Raw genomic sequence first — 16,675 nt, 5'->3', positions numbered from 1 at the left:
GAATCCACCTGCAGACTGTACTGAGGTTTGTATTGTATTTTTAAATGTGTGTGCTGTGCTACATTCGTTTGCTGTGTGTGTGAGAGAAAGAGTCAAAATAGAAAAATACAGTAAAAACAGTAATACTGTGAAATATTATAACAATAAATAACCCCACAAAAATCTATATTTTTCAGATCCCAGAAATGAAAAAGAAACCAGATATGTATGGGGAGCTCATAATACAAGAAAAGGCTGACAAACAGTAAGTGAAGTAATGTTTATAAACAATAGTCTTACTGTGAAGAATACTTACATGTCTACATGTCTAGTTATGAAGCAGGTGTTGGCGCCATGTCACAGTCTCAGGTCGACAAGGCTGTGTCCTGTTTCTCAAAGGCCATACTGCTCCAGTCACAGCAGCAGGTAGAGGCTAGGCAGACTGTTTTATGGCTTGTTTACAGTACGTCATAATTATTTGGCCCTGAACATTAATCCCATTTTATATTTTTCCTAACTGCAGACTCAGTTTTATGTCCAGCGAGCAGAAGCCTATCTTCAGCTGTGTGACTTCCAGTCTGCAGCACTAGATTACAAACACGCCTGCAGTCTCCAACCACAAACTGAGGCCTACCCTCAACGACTTGCCTTCATATACTACCTACAGGTGGGTTGTTGACGTGACATGGCATTTTCACTGTCACACAAGATAAAAAATGAATATAATCAGTATTGTCATCATTTAAAATGCAGTAAATGGTTAAACATTTCTTTGTCTTACAAGGACCTGTTGATATAAAAACTGCTTTGTCAAATCTCAAAATTGTCCTATGGTGTGACTGTCTCAAGCATGGTTCAATTAATTACAACTTTTATAAATTAAAAATAAAAGCATAATTTTACAAGTGTCTATTGTAGTAAATGGCAGTCATTTTTTTCATCCATATATTTCTAAAAGTGTAGGAACTGGATACGTTTTGTCACTGAAAACCATGTCCTCTGGTGTGAGACCATATTCTGATTTTAAATCGGGCAATTCCACTGACAAGTTTGATTAGTTGAAGGACCCCATTCAAGGTCATGTTACTTTGAAGCCCATGACATGTGCACGTGGTAAGATTTTGTCTCAGAATTGTTCAATATTTAACTTTTTTGGAACCATTATAAAAGGGTTAATTTCTGTTGTCCTTTGGTGCGACACATTTCAGTAAAAATGTTCAAAAAACGGTGAAACAATTGACAAAGTTAGTGACCCCTTCACACTTAGACTAGACTTCACACTACATAACAATATGCATTTTTTCTTCAAAAGTGGTGTTTTATATAAAAAAAGAGCATTTTTTACTGCTTATTTGTCAACTACCTAGCTACAATTTATTCACATACAATAGAAATCAGATTAGGAGCTATGAATATTACAATCTATGGATACATTTTTCGGTTTGTGTGTTGAAATGTATCCATTCATTTTTGATTACTTCATGCCTATTTGAAATGTAGAATTTTATCAATATTTGTATGCATAGTTGAAATTTTTGCAGAAATTTAAAGCCAGCATCACTCCAGTCCTTTGCCACAAACATTGTTAAAGGGATAGTTCACCTAAAATGAAAATTGTGTCATTACTTACTTGCCCTCAAGTTGTTCCAAACCTTTATGAGTTTTTCCTTCTTCTGTTGAACACAAAAGAAGATATTTTAAAGAATGTTGGTATGGAAGCCAATGGGTGCCGTCAACCGTCTGGTTACCAACATTCTTTAAAATATCTTCTTTGTGTTCAACAGTAGACAGAAACTCATGCAGGTTTGGAACAACACGAGGTAGAGTAAATGATGACAACATTTACATTTTTTGGGTGTACTATCCCTTTAATGCCCAATTATGTGTGTATGTTTTAACTGTCCTTGCAGGGCCAGTGTCTTTTTGATTTGGGGAAGTTTCTGGAGGCTCTGGAGTCTTTCAAGAAAGCAGCAGAGCTTAAACCCTACTTCCGGCCTTATCACATGAGAAGGTCAGTGTATATTTTAAGAGATATTCGATATTTGAAGAGCCCTTCAAAGAGACTTGAAGTCTGCATGCGTCTGAACGAGCTGAAATAACCCCATGCTTGCAAGCGGTCACATAAAATACCACCAGGTGGCGCTACAAGCTCTTCACCTTACTATCACTTAAGGTTCAGCTGTTCACATTGAGTGCTATTGCTTCTTTAAATTTCCATCGTGTGTATGTGCATTAGGCACATTATAGGGTAACATAATAACATAATTCAACATATTACTGAAATATTATTGATTAAAAGATTAACCAAAATGTATTTGTACATTTGTCACATTTAAAAATGTGAATGTGTTTGTATTATCTAATAAAATATCAAAGTAGCATTTATTGTAAATAAATATGGTTCAAAATATAGCTCAGTTGACCTCATGACTTTTCATGAAAAACATTTAGCAAAAAGACACTTTATTTTTTATCTATTATTATTATTATTTTGAAAAAATGTTTTTTAATGAAGACAGAAGGTATTTTGGACGCCAAACAATTGGTTGCACAGCAATTACCAACTTATTACTAATTTCCACCTGTAACATATAACAATTTTATTTAGCATGCCATTTTTTAAAGCTGAAGTAAATCTGTGTTTAAAATGGTCAAAATGACCCTCAACAGTACGAAAGGGTTAAAAGCATTGCACAAATGGCTAGAAAAGTGCAGATTTTAGATCTAATGCAATGCAATTCAGACATTTTTAAGTGTGACGTAAGTCTTCAAAAGTGTCCAAACACTGGTTTTGAGCCACCGTGGATTGCATGAGATCATAATTTACCATCATGTTTGCCTTTTTGTATATTCATAGCTTGGCTTGTCTGACTGCTCTGGGCCGTTACTCTGACTGTCTTGGGTTGGTCAGTAACTGGCTGGAGAAGGACGGCCAGTCAGCTGACCTCCTCATTCTGAGAGCTCGCCTTCACCACCAGCTCAATCAGGTCAGACCATCATTCACAGCCTACAGAAAAACATTTCCCTTCAAGAGACTGTAATAAACAGGTAAGAGGGCTGTATGTCTCCTCAGATGACTTTGTGCTATCATGACTTGATGTCAGCACTCAGGCTCAAACCATGCTGTCCAGTTGCACATGCACTGTTGAAGAGGCTAAAGGAGGCAGCGGAGCATGCCCATCAGGCAGCTGTTAATAAGGCGTTGAAGGGAGAGCTTTCAGAGGCACTGAGGAAAATAAACAGCGCTCTGGGGTATAACCCCACTAAAGGACAGTACTACCTCTTTAGGTAAGGCTTAGAAGAGCTGCATATTTAGAGCATGCTAAAGAATTGGCTATTTGCATCAATTAATTAAAAATACACTATTTATGCCAAATAGCTGAAGTTTAAACGAGTGGTTATGAATTTACTTTAATGAGATTATTCTATTTTAATTAGTGTTATAGGATATGCACACTAAACTCAGGTTTTGTATACATTTTCTTTTACAATTATTATTATTTTTCAATTAATCTTTTCTATGCAAAAAATACAATCATTACCAGTCAAATATTTAGAGACACTGATCATGTGTTATTACTATTCTCCACATTTTACAATAATTGTAAAGCAATCAAATGACGCAAATTTAGTAAGAATATTTTCAGCTATTTAAACTATATATTGCTTCTTTAAAGTTTGTCTACAACCCCAAATCAGAAAAAGTTGGGACAGTATGGAAAACGCAAAAAAAAAAAAAAAAGTGATTTCTAAATTTACTTTGACTTCTACTTTGCAGACAATATGAACACAAAATATTTAATGTTTTGTCTGGTCAACTTCATGTCATTTGTAAATATGCATCCTTTCCTGTCATTCAGACCTGCAACACATTTCAAAAAAAGTTGGGACAGGAGCAATTTAGGGCTAGTAATGAGGTAAAATGGTTAAATAATTATGTGATTTGAAACAGGTGATGTCAACAGGTGATTGTAATGATGATTTGGTACAAAAGCAGCATCCAAAAAAGGTCTAATCCTTTAGGAGCAAAGATGGGCCAAGGATCGCCAGTTTGCCAACAAATACGTGAGAAAATTATTGAAATGTTTAAAAGCAATGTTCCTCAAAGAAAGATAGGAAGAGATTTGGATATTTCACATTCAACAGTGCATAACATAATTAAAAGATTCAAGGAATCTGGAGGAATTTCAGTGCGTAAAGGACAAGGGCGCAAGCCAAAGCTGAACAACCGTGATCTCCGATCCCTCAGGCGGCACTGCATCAAGAATCGTCATTCATCTATAAGCGACATCACCACATGGGCTCAGGACTACTTTGGCAAACCTTTGTCAAGTACCACAATACGTAGTTACATCCACAAATGCCAGTTAAAACTGTACTGTGCCAAAAGGAAGCCCTATGTTAACAGTGTCCAGAAGCGCCGTTGACTTCTCTGGGCTCGGAGGCATCTGGGATGGACCATCACACAGTGGAAACGTGTACTGTGGTCAGATGAATCAGTATTTCAGGTATTTTTTGGGAGGAATGGACGCCGTGTGCTCCGGACCAAAGAAGAAAAGGATCATCCAGACTGTTACCAGCAACAAGTCCAAAAGCCAGGGTCTGTCATGGTATGGGGTTGTGTCAGTGCCCTTGGCAAAGGTAACTTGCACTTCTGTGAAGGCACCATTAATGCTGAAAAGTACATAGAGATTTTGGAGCATAATATGCTGCCTTCAAGAAGACATCTTTTCCAGGGACGTCCATGCATATTTCAACAAGACAATGCAAAACCACATTCTGCACACATTACAAAGTCCTGGCTGCGGAGGAAGAGGGTACGGGTACTTGACTGGCCTGCCTGCAGTCCCGACCTGTCTCCAATAGAGAATGTGTGGCGCATTTTGAAGCGCAAAATGCGACAACGAAGACCCCGTACTGTTGCCCACCTTAAGACTTGTTTGCAGGAAGAATGGGACAAAATTACACCTGAAACACTTCATCACTTGGTGTCTTCAGTCCCTAAACGTCTTTTAAGTGTTGTGAAAAGGAATGGCAACATTACAAAGTGGTAAATGCTTTACTGTCCCAACTTTTTTTGAAATGTGTTGCAGGTCTGATTGACAGGAAAGGATGCATATTTACAAATGACATGAAGTTGACCAGACAAAACATGAAATATTTTGTGTTCATATTGTCTGCAATGAAATACAAGTCAAAGTAAATTTAGAAATCACTTTTTTTTTTTTTTTTTTTTGCGTTTTCCATACTGTCCCAACTTTTTCTGATTTGGGGTTGTACATTGATAGCCATGGTACTAGCAGGATACATGTAAAAAAGTGGTATAACTAGCCTGCATGTCCTAGACCACCCCTAAACCAGCATAGAGATAGAAATATGGATGGATGGATGGATAGATAGATAGATAGATAGATAGATAGATAGATAGATAGATAGATAGATAGATAGATAGATAGATAGATAGATAGATAAGCATTAGAGCCATCATGTTAGTAGATGCTTTGTAAATGCTTTAAATAAAATAAAATAAAACTTCTGCTTGCTCAAAGGGGGATTCTGTATCGGCGCCTGAAAGATTTCACTGCTGCTATTGAGGATTTAGTTCTTGCTGCTGATTTCTATGGGGTTGAAGAAGAACCTCCTCAGGAGCACATGCAAGACGACTCAGAGGATTTAGAGCAAGACGCTCAAACACAACTAGTGCTCACAATCAATGATTTTGCAATTCAGTGCTTCTCCCGGGGTCTGCCCAGCGAAGGCGTCATGCTGCTGAACAAGGCCATTGAGAAACGGAGAGATGCAAGTGAGCTGTTCATCAACAGAGGAGGTATGGACACACAGTTAAAGGGGTTAACGAGTGTTGGGCTGAGAGTGGTGTAAAAAAAACTCCTTTCCCCCCCAGATTGTTTTTTTAAGCTTTGTGAGTGGACCTTTGCTCTGGCTGACTATCAGCAAGCAGAGGAGATGGACCCTGACAACACGGCTGTTTGGCTACGACTTGCTGCTATTCACAACACAATGGGTCTGCACAGCTATGACAACAAGTAGGTTTAAACTATAGTGTTAAATATGAAATTGAAAACATATTTCTTTATTTTATACCTCTTGATATTATTTTAGAAATGTGATTTTTTTTACAGGAAGTACCAGGAAGCAGCAGACAAGTTTTCTGTTGCAATACGGTACAACCCTGGTGTAGTTCAGTACTATGAGAATCGAGCCAAAGCTTATAGCAAAGTGGCCAAAATGGAAGAGGCCAAGAAGGATGCCATCAGTGTTCTTATCTTAGAGCCCACCAATGACCAGGCAAGTCTCTCATCTCTTTGTCACATTCCCGAACTATGGTGGATGTTCCCATATACAGCATAAACCAGCATGAATTCCATGTTGGTCCAGGCTGGTTTATGCTGGTTAGAGCTGGCATAGTGCTGGTCTAGCTGGTGGACCAGAATAGTCTTGCAGTTCTCAAGCAAAGCTGAGCTGCTGGTCCACCAGCACACCAGCATCCCATGAATGCAAAACATAGATTATGCTGGTGACCAGCAATGCTGGATTTTCCAGCAGGGCATTAAAATATGGGCAACTTCTAAGCCACAGTGTTTAAACATTTTTGACGATGTCAAGGACCTATAATCCCCCTTCCCGAAGGACGAATCCCCTTTTAAGTGGCTATAAATGTTCATGTATACAGACTTATTTATACCATGTGCAAAAAAAGCCTTGTATTATAAAACATGTTGTTTCCAAAATTTATTATTTTGGCTTTATTTTTCATTCTATTACATTTTAATATTTTTTTTTTTAGAAATAATTGCAGAATACGTATAATAAATATAATAGGTTAACAGTTAGTAATAAATGTCTCTTAATGGAATGATGAGTTGAATGAAAGTTGCGACGTACACTATATTGCCAAAAGTATTGGGACACCCCTCCAAAACATTGAATTCAGGTGTTCCAATCACTTCCATGGCCACATGTGTATAAAATCAAGCACCACCTAGGCATGCAGACTGCTTCTACAAACATTTGTGAAGGAATGGCTCGCTTTCAGGAGCTCAGTGAATTCAAGCGTGGTACCGTAATAGGTTGAAATTTCCTCACTACTAAATATTCTACGGTCAGCTGTTAGTGGTATTATAACAAAGTGGAAGCAATTGGGAACAACAGCAACTCAGCCACGAAGTGCTAGGCCACATAAAATCACCGAGCGGGGTCAGCGCATGCTGAGGCGCACAGTGCGCATGCAGCGGCAACTTTCTGCACAGTCAATAGCTACAGACCTCCAAACTTTGTGTGGCCTTCAGATTAGCTCAAGAACAGTGCGTAGAGAGCTTCATGGAATGGGTTTCCATGGCCGAGTGCAATGCAAAGCGTCGGATGCAGTGGTGTAAAGCCAACCGCCACTGGACTCTAGAGCAGTGGAGACGTTTTCTCTGGAGTGACAAATTACACTTCTCTGTCTGGCAATCCAATGGACAATTCTGGGTTTGGCAGTTTCCAGGAGAACGGTTCTTGCCTGACTGCATTGTGCCAAGTGTAAAGTTTGGTGGAGGGGGTATTATGGTGTGGGGGTTGTTTTTCAGGGGTTCAGCTTGGCGCCTTATTTCCTGTGATAGGAACTATTAATGCTTCAGCATACCAATACATTTTGGACAACAGTTTGGAGATGGTCCCTTCCTGTTCCAACATGACTGTGCATCAGTGCTCAAAGCAAGGTCTTTGAATAATAAAGACATAGATGAGCGAGTTTGGTGTGGAGGAACTTGACTGGCCTGCACAGAGTCCCTACCTCAACCCAGTAGAACACCTTTGAGATGAATTAGAGCAGAGACTGCGAGCCAGGCCTTCTCGTCCAACATCAGTGCCTGACCTCACAAATGCACTTCTAGAAGAATGGTCAAAAATTCCCATAAACACACTCCTAAACCTTGTGGAATGCCTTCACAGAAAAGTTGGATCTGTTAAGGGTGGGCCAACTCCATATTAAACCCTACAGATTAAGAATGGGATGTCATTAAAGTTTATGTGCATGTAAAGGACGTCCCAAAACAAATAAAGTGTATATAGTGTAGTGTATACAATATAGTGTGAAGAGGCTTCTTGAACAAGAAAAAAAATGTCCATCATTAATTTTGTCCATCAGGAATTTATTGAATTATTGTATCATTGTTGTTGTTGTGTGAGGGAAGTTATTTTGATTAAAGATTACAATGGCACATGAAATAAAAAAACGAGCACAGATAAATAATTTATTATAAATTATATTCCATAAAAAACAAGAATTGTTGATTTTGATTTCATGGTGACTTAAAAAATATAGTTATAGGCTGTTTTTTGTTACTGATTAAATATTTTGTGTGATACATTTTCAAACTGTGCTTGAAAATAATGACTTGAAGCATAGCACGTGTGCAAAAAAAACTTGTTTAGTTGCTTTAGATTAAAAAGACAGTCTTTAAATTTAGTTTATTATTCTTAAATCTCGGTTCAGGTAGTGCCTTTGCTGTTGAGTCTGCTCCCAGGATGCTCCTTGACTGATATTATGTCCTGTGCCACTGCACAGTCAATCAAAACCCTGCTGGCGGCAAAGATTCAAGCTTTCGAAATAGCAGCATCCAAGGTGTCAAGGTTTGTAGGCATGCATACTTAACTTGCTGAGGTTTAGTTTGATTATAGAGATGTCTGGGTTCTCATATCATCAGATATGGTAGTTTGTGTGAATGTAGGTTTAATGTTAGGATACAACTTTTAGTTTTAAGAGCACCATTTCTTATGCTAGAATTGGCAGGATGGCCCTTACCAAAGATGACCGCCAATCACAAACATCCTCACACAAGTTACAGGTTGAGGGTGGTCCAGAGCAGAAGATAAAGCCATGCGTCACTCCAGTAGAGGTGCACTGCAAGCTAGTCAAAAGAAAAGAGGTACACCTGTGGCAGATCTACACATAAAATGTGATTACATTTACATGTTGGTGGTGTTGTAAATGCTGCCAATACAGTGATACAATGGTACAAATTATATTAACATATTATCACCCACACTACAGACATCACCATTGCAATGTTTGGAATCAGTACAACGTGTTTATGTTTTTATTAACCAAGGTAGTATTTAATTTTTCAAAATGACTAATGTGAATTATTAATATTTGAAACGATTGTTTTATAATTTAGTCTATACCTGTGGAGGCAAAGCCCAATTTCTCCGGTCTACTTAGAAAAACTATTACCTCATCCTGAAGAAATTATTCCAATGTGCTAATTTGCTATCACAGATTTTTTTTTAAATAATCTTAGCACAGTTAGAAAATTTTAAAAACTTGTAAATATTTCTTTCATTCTCAGTTAAATCTTTGTTTTCTCAGAAAGGCTAAATCTGTTAACTTGTGACATTAATCTCTTCTGTTTATGGTGTCAGTTGAATCAAGCTGTGAAAAGAGCCCTGCAGAAGAGGCAGCCCCTGCACTTTGACGGGCCCCGTTTAGCCTCTATCCACCCTGTACATGAGGAGCCTAGCACTCAGCAACGGCCATACGTGTGGAGGAAATTTGGGGGCTTTGGGCTCAATTGTTGAAGACTCATTGGAATTAAACATTCTCAGCTATTCTGGTGACTGGGTAATCTGTTCCTTCCATAATACTTCGGGTTTACTGAAGTGAAAACTTAAAGGTACTTCACTTAAACATGCAAATTATGTCATCATTTACTCCCCTAACCTGTATGACTTTATTTCTTCTGTGGAGAAACAAACAAAAATGTTTTGAAGAACATTTAAGTCACACATCATTGGACCCTATTGACTTTTACTATATGGACTTTTTTTTTTTTGTTCCACAAAAAGAAAGAAACGCATACAGGTTTGGAACGATATGAATCATGTATGATATTTCCTTTTAGATTAGATATTATTTTGGCATTACATTTCATTAAGTCAATTCCTTGCTATAATGGAATGGGAGTTGTTTTGTTCGTAGCAGCTGTTGCTGCTCAGAGGTCCTTAGCAGCTGGGGAAACAGCTGAGAAAGTGAGTGAGAGAAGAAAGCGAGAGAGAACAGTATAAAAACACCACTGGCAGCTGATCCCAGACTTTTATCACAGACATTTACACTCCCTTGCTAATAGTGAAACATATGTTTTCAGCCCCTAGAGAAGACAGCCTGAGATTTTTTGGCATGGTAATAATGGAACAATCAGACGTCATTTTCTGACATTTATTGTCCTTGAGCAAAAAGAAAACATACATGAAACCAAGACTTCTGATTTCTAACTGACCATTCAGTCCAGTCTACGGTTATGTGTGAAAAGGACATTCTCTCAGCTGTGTGGTGTTTTATAATCTTTTCTAGACTTGCAGCTTATCTTTGTAGATGACATGAAGTAACATTCACTTATCATCACATTATTGTCATCAGTTTATTTATAATACAAATTTCTATGGTTCAACCCTAATTGCAGTTTTACAATTGTCATAATGAAAGAGGTTTTAGATGGATCCTTATGGCAGTGTGAAAATATAAGTAAATATGGAGAATTACAGTGTATTAAAAGTGCATCACTTGGGGTCTGTTTGGAATAGCATATACTACTAGTACAATTTCTTCAGTATGCAGTATGTACTGCATACTGTGTAGCCTGTGCACATTTCTACTGTATATGTGTGGAACACATGTTGGTTCAACTCAGAAGCAAGCTGAGGATCTATTTGCAGCAGTCTTACTTTATTAAACTAAATAAAACAAAACCATCTGGCACAAAATAACTACACAGAAGTACCATAAACCAACCTTTAACACTGAAGACACCAGACAAAGAGCTGAACTGAACTGAACAGAGGGTTTAAGTTAGTTTGTAGGGTGAGCCGATGTCTGAAGCACTCCAATCTTGATTGGCTACCACAGTTAGGTGACATTACAGACAAGCTGGTAGGATATATAAGTGCGCCTAGAAAGAATGCCATCATCTTTTTGACTTCAGGAAGCCGTTTGTGCGTGAGATTTTCAGTGTGTGGTTAGGAGAAAGAAAACCGTGTCTAGCACATTTAGAAAGTGTACCACTCCATGTCAAAGATTTATAATGCCTGATGATTCTCAAGTTTCTGAGATGATTGTCGGAGCATGTGCTCTTGAGATATGAACGGTTCCCAGTGAGAAGGCTCTGCTCCTACCTGGCTCTTTTTAACGGGGATGGGAGCCAGGCGGCTATGCCCCACGGATCTGTGGGCTGCTCGATTGCTACCATGGTAGCCACGGAGAGGCACTTATGGCTTAACCTCTCTGGTCTCAAGGGGAAAGACAAAGCTTTCCTTCTTGATGCTCTGGTGTCCCTACTGGACTTTTTGGCACCGCTGTCGAGCCCAGTGGTCCAGAAGTTCAGGGAGGTGAAGGTTAAGTCAGCTGCGTTCGAGCGATACATCTCCCTCTTCTAACCCTGTTGCTGGCCCCAGCTGGAGACAGGGTTCAGAAGAATGAAGCTCGCAAGAAGCCGAAGGAGGAACTAAGGGAAGTCATCTCTGCCAAGAGGCAAAATAAAGCCGAAACCTTAGGATCCTCTTTTGGCTTCACACAGATAAGGTAACAGGTTTTCCACTGTTAGCACCCCGCCCCTTTTTCTGTCGCGCCCTTGAACTCGCGCCCTCCAGTGAACTGGGTATAGAGGCAGTTTCAGTGTCCTTCATATTTTATATGGACAGAAAAATGAAAGATGGGCAGATCTGCTGCTCACGTCTTGCGCCTTTTATTCCCAGTGGCGGGAGATTAGAAGTAGTAGCAAAATGCTCCTTCTATAACAGTTGGGCTGTGATAAAAATGGATGATGGGCAATACCACAACTTGCGTCCCACACACTCATTGGTCACTCTTCCCTCTCTGGTAGCAGGAGTGCAGAGGTGTTATCTACAGTATATGCTCCCTCTGGGATCACATGTGAAATAGGCTGGACGGCATAGAAAGATACCACATTAGCATCCAACTTCCTCTTCTGTCACCTTATATGGCATGGGGCTCAGAGAAGTATCAATATGCTTCTTGCTGAATCACATTCATATTGGAAATAGCATTTTGGCACTTCCCTTGGGGAAGGGGCAGTTATATCCTCTCCTTGTTGGAGGCTGCATCAATCTGTTTCCTTATATGGATGGACAGTATGGCAAGGAGAATGAGCTTTATGCTTCTGCGTCTCACTCTTTCATTTGTCGCCTTTCCAGTCTATACCTGGAGGTGATAGTTTGGACATAGAAGGGGGTTATGTTAACTTGCTTCCCAACGGTTCGTGAAGAGGATTGGGACAGAGCATAAAGGTGGACTTAGTCGCAATTAGCGACCCACTCTCTGTTGTTTGCTAGAACTGTAGGAATGGGCAACCATCAGTTGATAAGGGCTTTTTGTTAGGGAGTAGTATGAGAGCGCTATTGCGCTCCACTCTCTCAGTAGCCCCTCCGGTTTATACCGGAGGTAATAGTCAGATGGTTGTACGTCGACTTGTTCCATAGGAGACCTGTTTATAAGGTAGAGCACCTCCCTAGAGGTTCGGCAGCATTTTTCAGTGGCAATGTTTTTCGGCCTCAGAAGAGGTTCGGCAGTCACGCCCTTGTGATGATCGTTGATAGAGAACATGAGGATATAGAGCTGATGTGGTGCTCCACCTCAATGCTCTCTTGCCAGGTCTTTTGAAGAACTTTGCCATGTTCCTTGAGTAGGAAGTTGAGAGAATAAGGTTTCCTCTTGAGGCCTCTCCCGGTCCTTAGGGCAGGATGCTAAATACTTTGCTCCCTTCGAGTAGGTTGCCCCTTTGGAGCTGATGGCAGAGGGTCCATGTACCAGTGCTCTAGTCTGCCCCTCCTTATTGGTTGGCAGATGCAGTGAGTCTGCGATCTACCTAGCCAGTTCTGCCCCCGGGTCAGTTTCAGAACAGGAAATATAGGTGGTATTGAGCTGTGGATGTCGCACCTTAGGCTATTTAGTTCCTGGTCCCTAGGTGAACTTTATGGCCATTTTTGACTACAGCTTAGCTCGCTGGGTAATTTCACAGCACAGTGAGTAGGCATTTGTTCAGTATGACGTAGTGGGTATTACGTTCACATTGCGTCAACTCCATGACACAGTGTTGAGTTACGCTTCGAAAGGGAACGTTTTATGTATGTAACCCGGTTCCCTGAGAAGGGGAACAAGACACTGTGTCGCATTGCCATACTTTCGGCATGCCTGCATGCTTCCTTCAGACAATTTTAAGTCAATGATGTTCTCTCTAGGCACCCTTATATACCCTGTTGGCACACCTGTAACATCACATGACTGTGTTAGCCAAACGTTGGCTTGTAACACACACACACGTGCTTCAGATACCGGCTCACGTGGAGTGTTCCCATAGCATAAATGACACAATGTCTTGTTGCCTTTCTCAGGTAACCGGTTCTTATACGGAAATGTAATATATTTGCATATAGGAAATATCAATATATGCAATATATGCTCATATAAAGTAAAAACATTTATAAAAACCTATTAGAAATTGGAACAATTACATATATTGACTTACAAATGTATCCCATATATTGTATGTATAATACATATTTTGACATAAATGTCTCATATATGAAATATCCTAATATGCTCATATAGAGTAAAAACATAAATGCACATATATGCACAGCTATGAAACTATTCAGAAATTAGAACAATTTCATATATTGACATACAGCTCTATTCCAAATATTATATATGTGACAAGTCACTGACATGTCACTGATAAATGTCGTAGAGTCTTAGTATAGATTTGATGTATAAAACAAATTAAATGTAAAATATAAAATATTTTTAATGTTAATTATTGTGGAATTATAGAGTGCATTATCTGAGCGAACTCAAACCCGCAAGACAACAGGAGTGTCAGAGCTGTCACCAAACCAAGAATTATCCAAGTGACAGAACCCTGACAAACTGTATATGTAAAATACATGTTCATAATGTCTGTCTCATATTCATTTGTATTATGTATATGAATTGCATAATTATACAAATATACTTTATTAAACATGGCTTCGTATATTTGTTAGCCTACATATATTTTAATACAAGTTGTGAACATTTGCCGTCCACCATATTTTGCAGATACACGTGATCCAATTTCAAACAAAATTCAAAACAATTTGACAGTGTAGACTGCCCAAAATGAATAAAATAATTCTATGAGCATACAACATGTTTGCATATGTTTAAATAAACTTTTTAGAAATATAAATTATTACAAATATAAATATATGATCTTAACATACTGCACAGTACCATATAGAAATCCATTATATAAATATCTGTAATATATGCATATATATATTAATTTTTACTATAGGTATTTTAAATGTGGTATACAACTTTATAAATCCATATAAAATCCTATATAAGCATACTGAATGTTTGCTTATATGTTGTTTAAATAAACTTGCATATGTAAATTAGACATATATTGTTTACATATATGGCATTAACATACAATACCATATTAAAAGTCATCATATAAATCATTTTAATATATGTATATATAATAATTCTTCTATGGGTATTTCATACATGGTATAAACCTATATCTTCATATATCATAAGGATGTATATATGTGCTAATAATGTATTGCCTTATATGAAACATATACGACATCACTACTCGGATATAGGTACATATATTACATTTCCGTATAAGTAACTGAGACATTTTATGAAACCTTTGCATTTCAATACTGTAGGTTTCATTAATTCTCAAAAAATGTAACATTTTACACTTTCAATATTGTGTGATTACATATTGTGATAGCGTGTTAAAAGGCTTTTCTTTCTGTGACCAACTATAGCAAAACATGTTTGCGTGCTTGCATACCCTTGCTGGAAATAAACACTCTGAAAATCAGGTGTAATGCTTCTGGATGAGCACACTGAAAAAAGTGAAACAACGTGTCATATTTTTAAAGTGCATTTTTATATTTAATTGTTAATGAAAATCATGGTTTCCTGTGTAAATCTGTTTAGCACACTAAGCCCGACAGTCAACATCAAAAAAGATGTCTGAGATTGAAGAAATAGATAGTTGATCTTGCTTTAAATACGTCACCTCAAAAACAAAAAAAAGAAGCTGAGAAGTGGAAGAGGGCTGTGGCAGACTGTGAATTTCATGCTGCCAACCAGCAATCTAGATACGTTTGCTTTCGAATGAACTTTGCGGTGGTGGGGCTTGGTGGAGTTTCCTCAGACAGTGTGTGTGGGGGGGCCGAGACCACGAACAAAGTGGTTTTAAACAGACAGTGGTCATAAAGAAGCCCATAAGTGCTTCACACTGGTGTAATAAAAGTGTAAGGTTACTCTTTTTGGCAGATTAGGACAGACAGCCAGGAGAGTCACGAGTTGCCAGCTTCCCCCCCAGACAAAAACACCTTTCTCTGGGCACAGGATCTGGTGGCCTGGCCTCCAGTCAAAGTCTTTGCAGACCAAAATTTCATTCACGTTTGCTGGGAGACTGTTTTGTCTAAAACATGCCGTGTGGGTTTTTTAATTTTTGGAGAGTGTTAGGAGCGTGCAGATGGACTGACTTAAAGGGACTGACGTCTGAAATTCAATGAAGTTTTAAGAAAGCCACAAGATTTTTCTTTCTTCAACGTTGTAATATAACAGTTAATTTTCCTTGTATGTACACAAACAGACTTATTCAAAATAAATACTGCTTTAAATCATGAAAAAACTATTTTATTTAAAAATGAGAAATATGTGAAAAACAACAATAGATACATAACATTAAACAGTGTAATAAATAAATATATTTACATAGAAACAAATTCTAAAAACCTCCCGATTTACTTAAAAAATGTATTCCATCCACCGCTATATATATATATCTCAAACCGTTTGTTTGCTTCTTTATAGGTTTAGTTTAGAGTTTAGTTGTACCCAGATGATGTCTGACCTGTTTGGCACAAACAAATGAATATACAGAATTAAATGGACTCTTTTACAGTCTCTTAAATGGACGTAGACAAGTGGTCCCTACTGAGGAACCTTTGAAAGACAGTTTATTCGTTTTGGATAGATAATGCGTCTGCTGTTTTTTGTGACTCATAAACTTTCCAGCTGGATTTGAGGAGTCAAATCCAGTTTTGGTCTTGGTCTTTTCTTTTCAGACGAACTCTCCTTGTTATGGGGATAGTCTTCACTTTCACTCTGTCATTCTCCTTTTCAGAGATTTTGAAGCAGGATCAGGGCATCATGCTATCCCTATGAATAAGTTGTCCAAGGCATACTTGGCCTGCTGGGAGGTCGTATAACTGTTCTCACTTTTCAGGGTGCTGTTAACAGACACAGTTTCTTGCATTATATGGTGTGTGGCTGGGATTTGTGTAACGGCAGGCCAGGACCACAGGTCCGCATCCATGGTTTTTGAGGAGTAGTCCAGATAGCCCGTGCTTTTTCCTTCATCTGAGGTTGTGATGTCTGCCATTGAGAAAAGGAGTGTGATTAACATGAGGGACAATCTCTGGGAAATTAAAGGTATAATTCACCCAAAAATGACAAATCTGTCGTCATTTAATCTCCCTCATGTTGTTCCAAAACTGTATGACTTTCTTTCATCTGTGAAGAATGAATGTAAATGGTAACTCAAATTGCAATGAATGAGGACTGAGGCGTTTAAGCATAAATAGGACTCAAAAGGACCATAAA

The 16,675-nt window shown here is 38.5% G+C and overlaps 1 protein-coding gene across 1 annotated transcript; it reads left to right on the top strand.

Moving 5' to 3' along the window:
- Positions 1–333: 333 nt before the first annotated feature.
- Positions 334–9,558, top strand: LOC307125396 (tetratricopeptide repeat protein 16-like; the record flags this gene model as incomplete). The annotated part of the gene is made up of 11 exons (XM_079815248.1): positions 334–405; positions 503–646; positions 1,890–1,990; positions 2,837–2,966; positions 3,053–3,267; positions 5,529–5,806; positions 5,882–6,023; positions 6,120–6,285; positions 8,474–8,610; positions 8,762–8,906; positions 9,403–9,558. 11 exons carry the CDS (start codon positions 334–336, stop codon positions 9,556–9,558), a joined length of 1,686 nt encoding a protein of 561 aa, XP_079671374.1.
- Between the last annotated feature and the right edge of the window lie 7,117 nt (positions 9,559–16,675).

This window comes from Gobio gobio, assembly GCF_949357685.1.
Source record: "Gobio gobio genome assembly, chromosome: 4".
Taxonomy (NCBI): Eukaryota; Metazoa; Chordata; class Actinopteri; order Cypriniformes; family Gobionidae; genus Gobio; species Gobio gobio.
The sequence above is the reverse complement of the archived record's forward strand: the minus strand, read 5'-3'. Positions and strand labels throughout refer to the sequence as shown.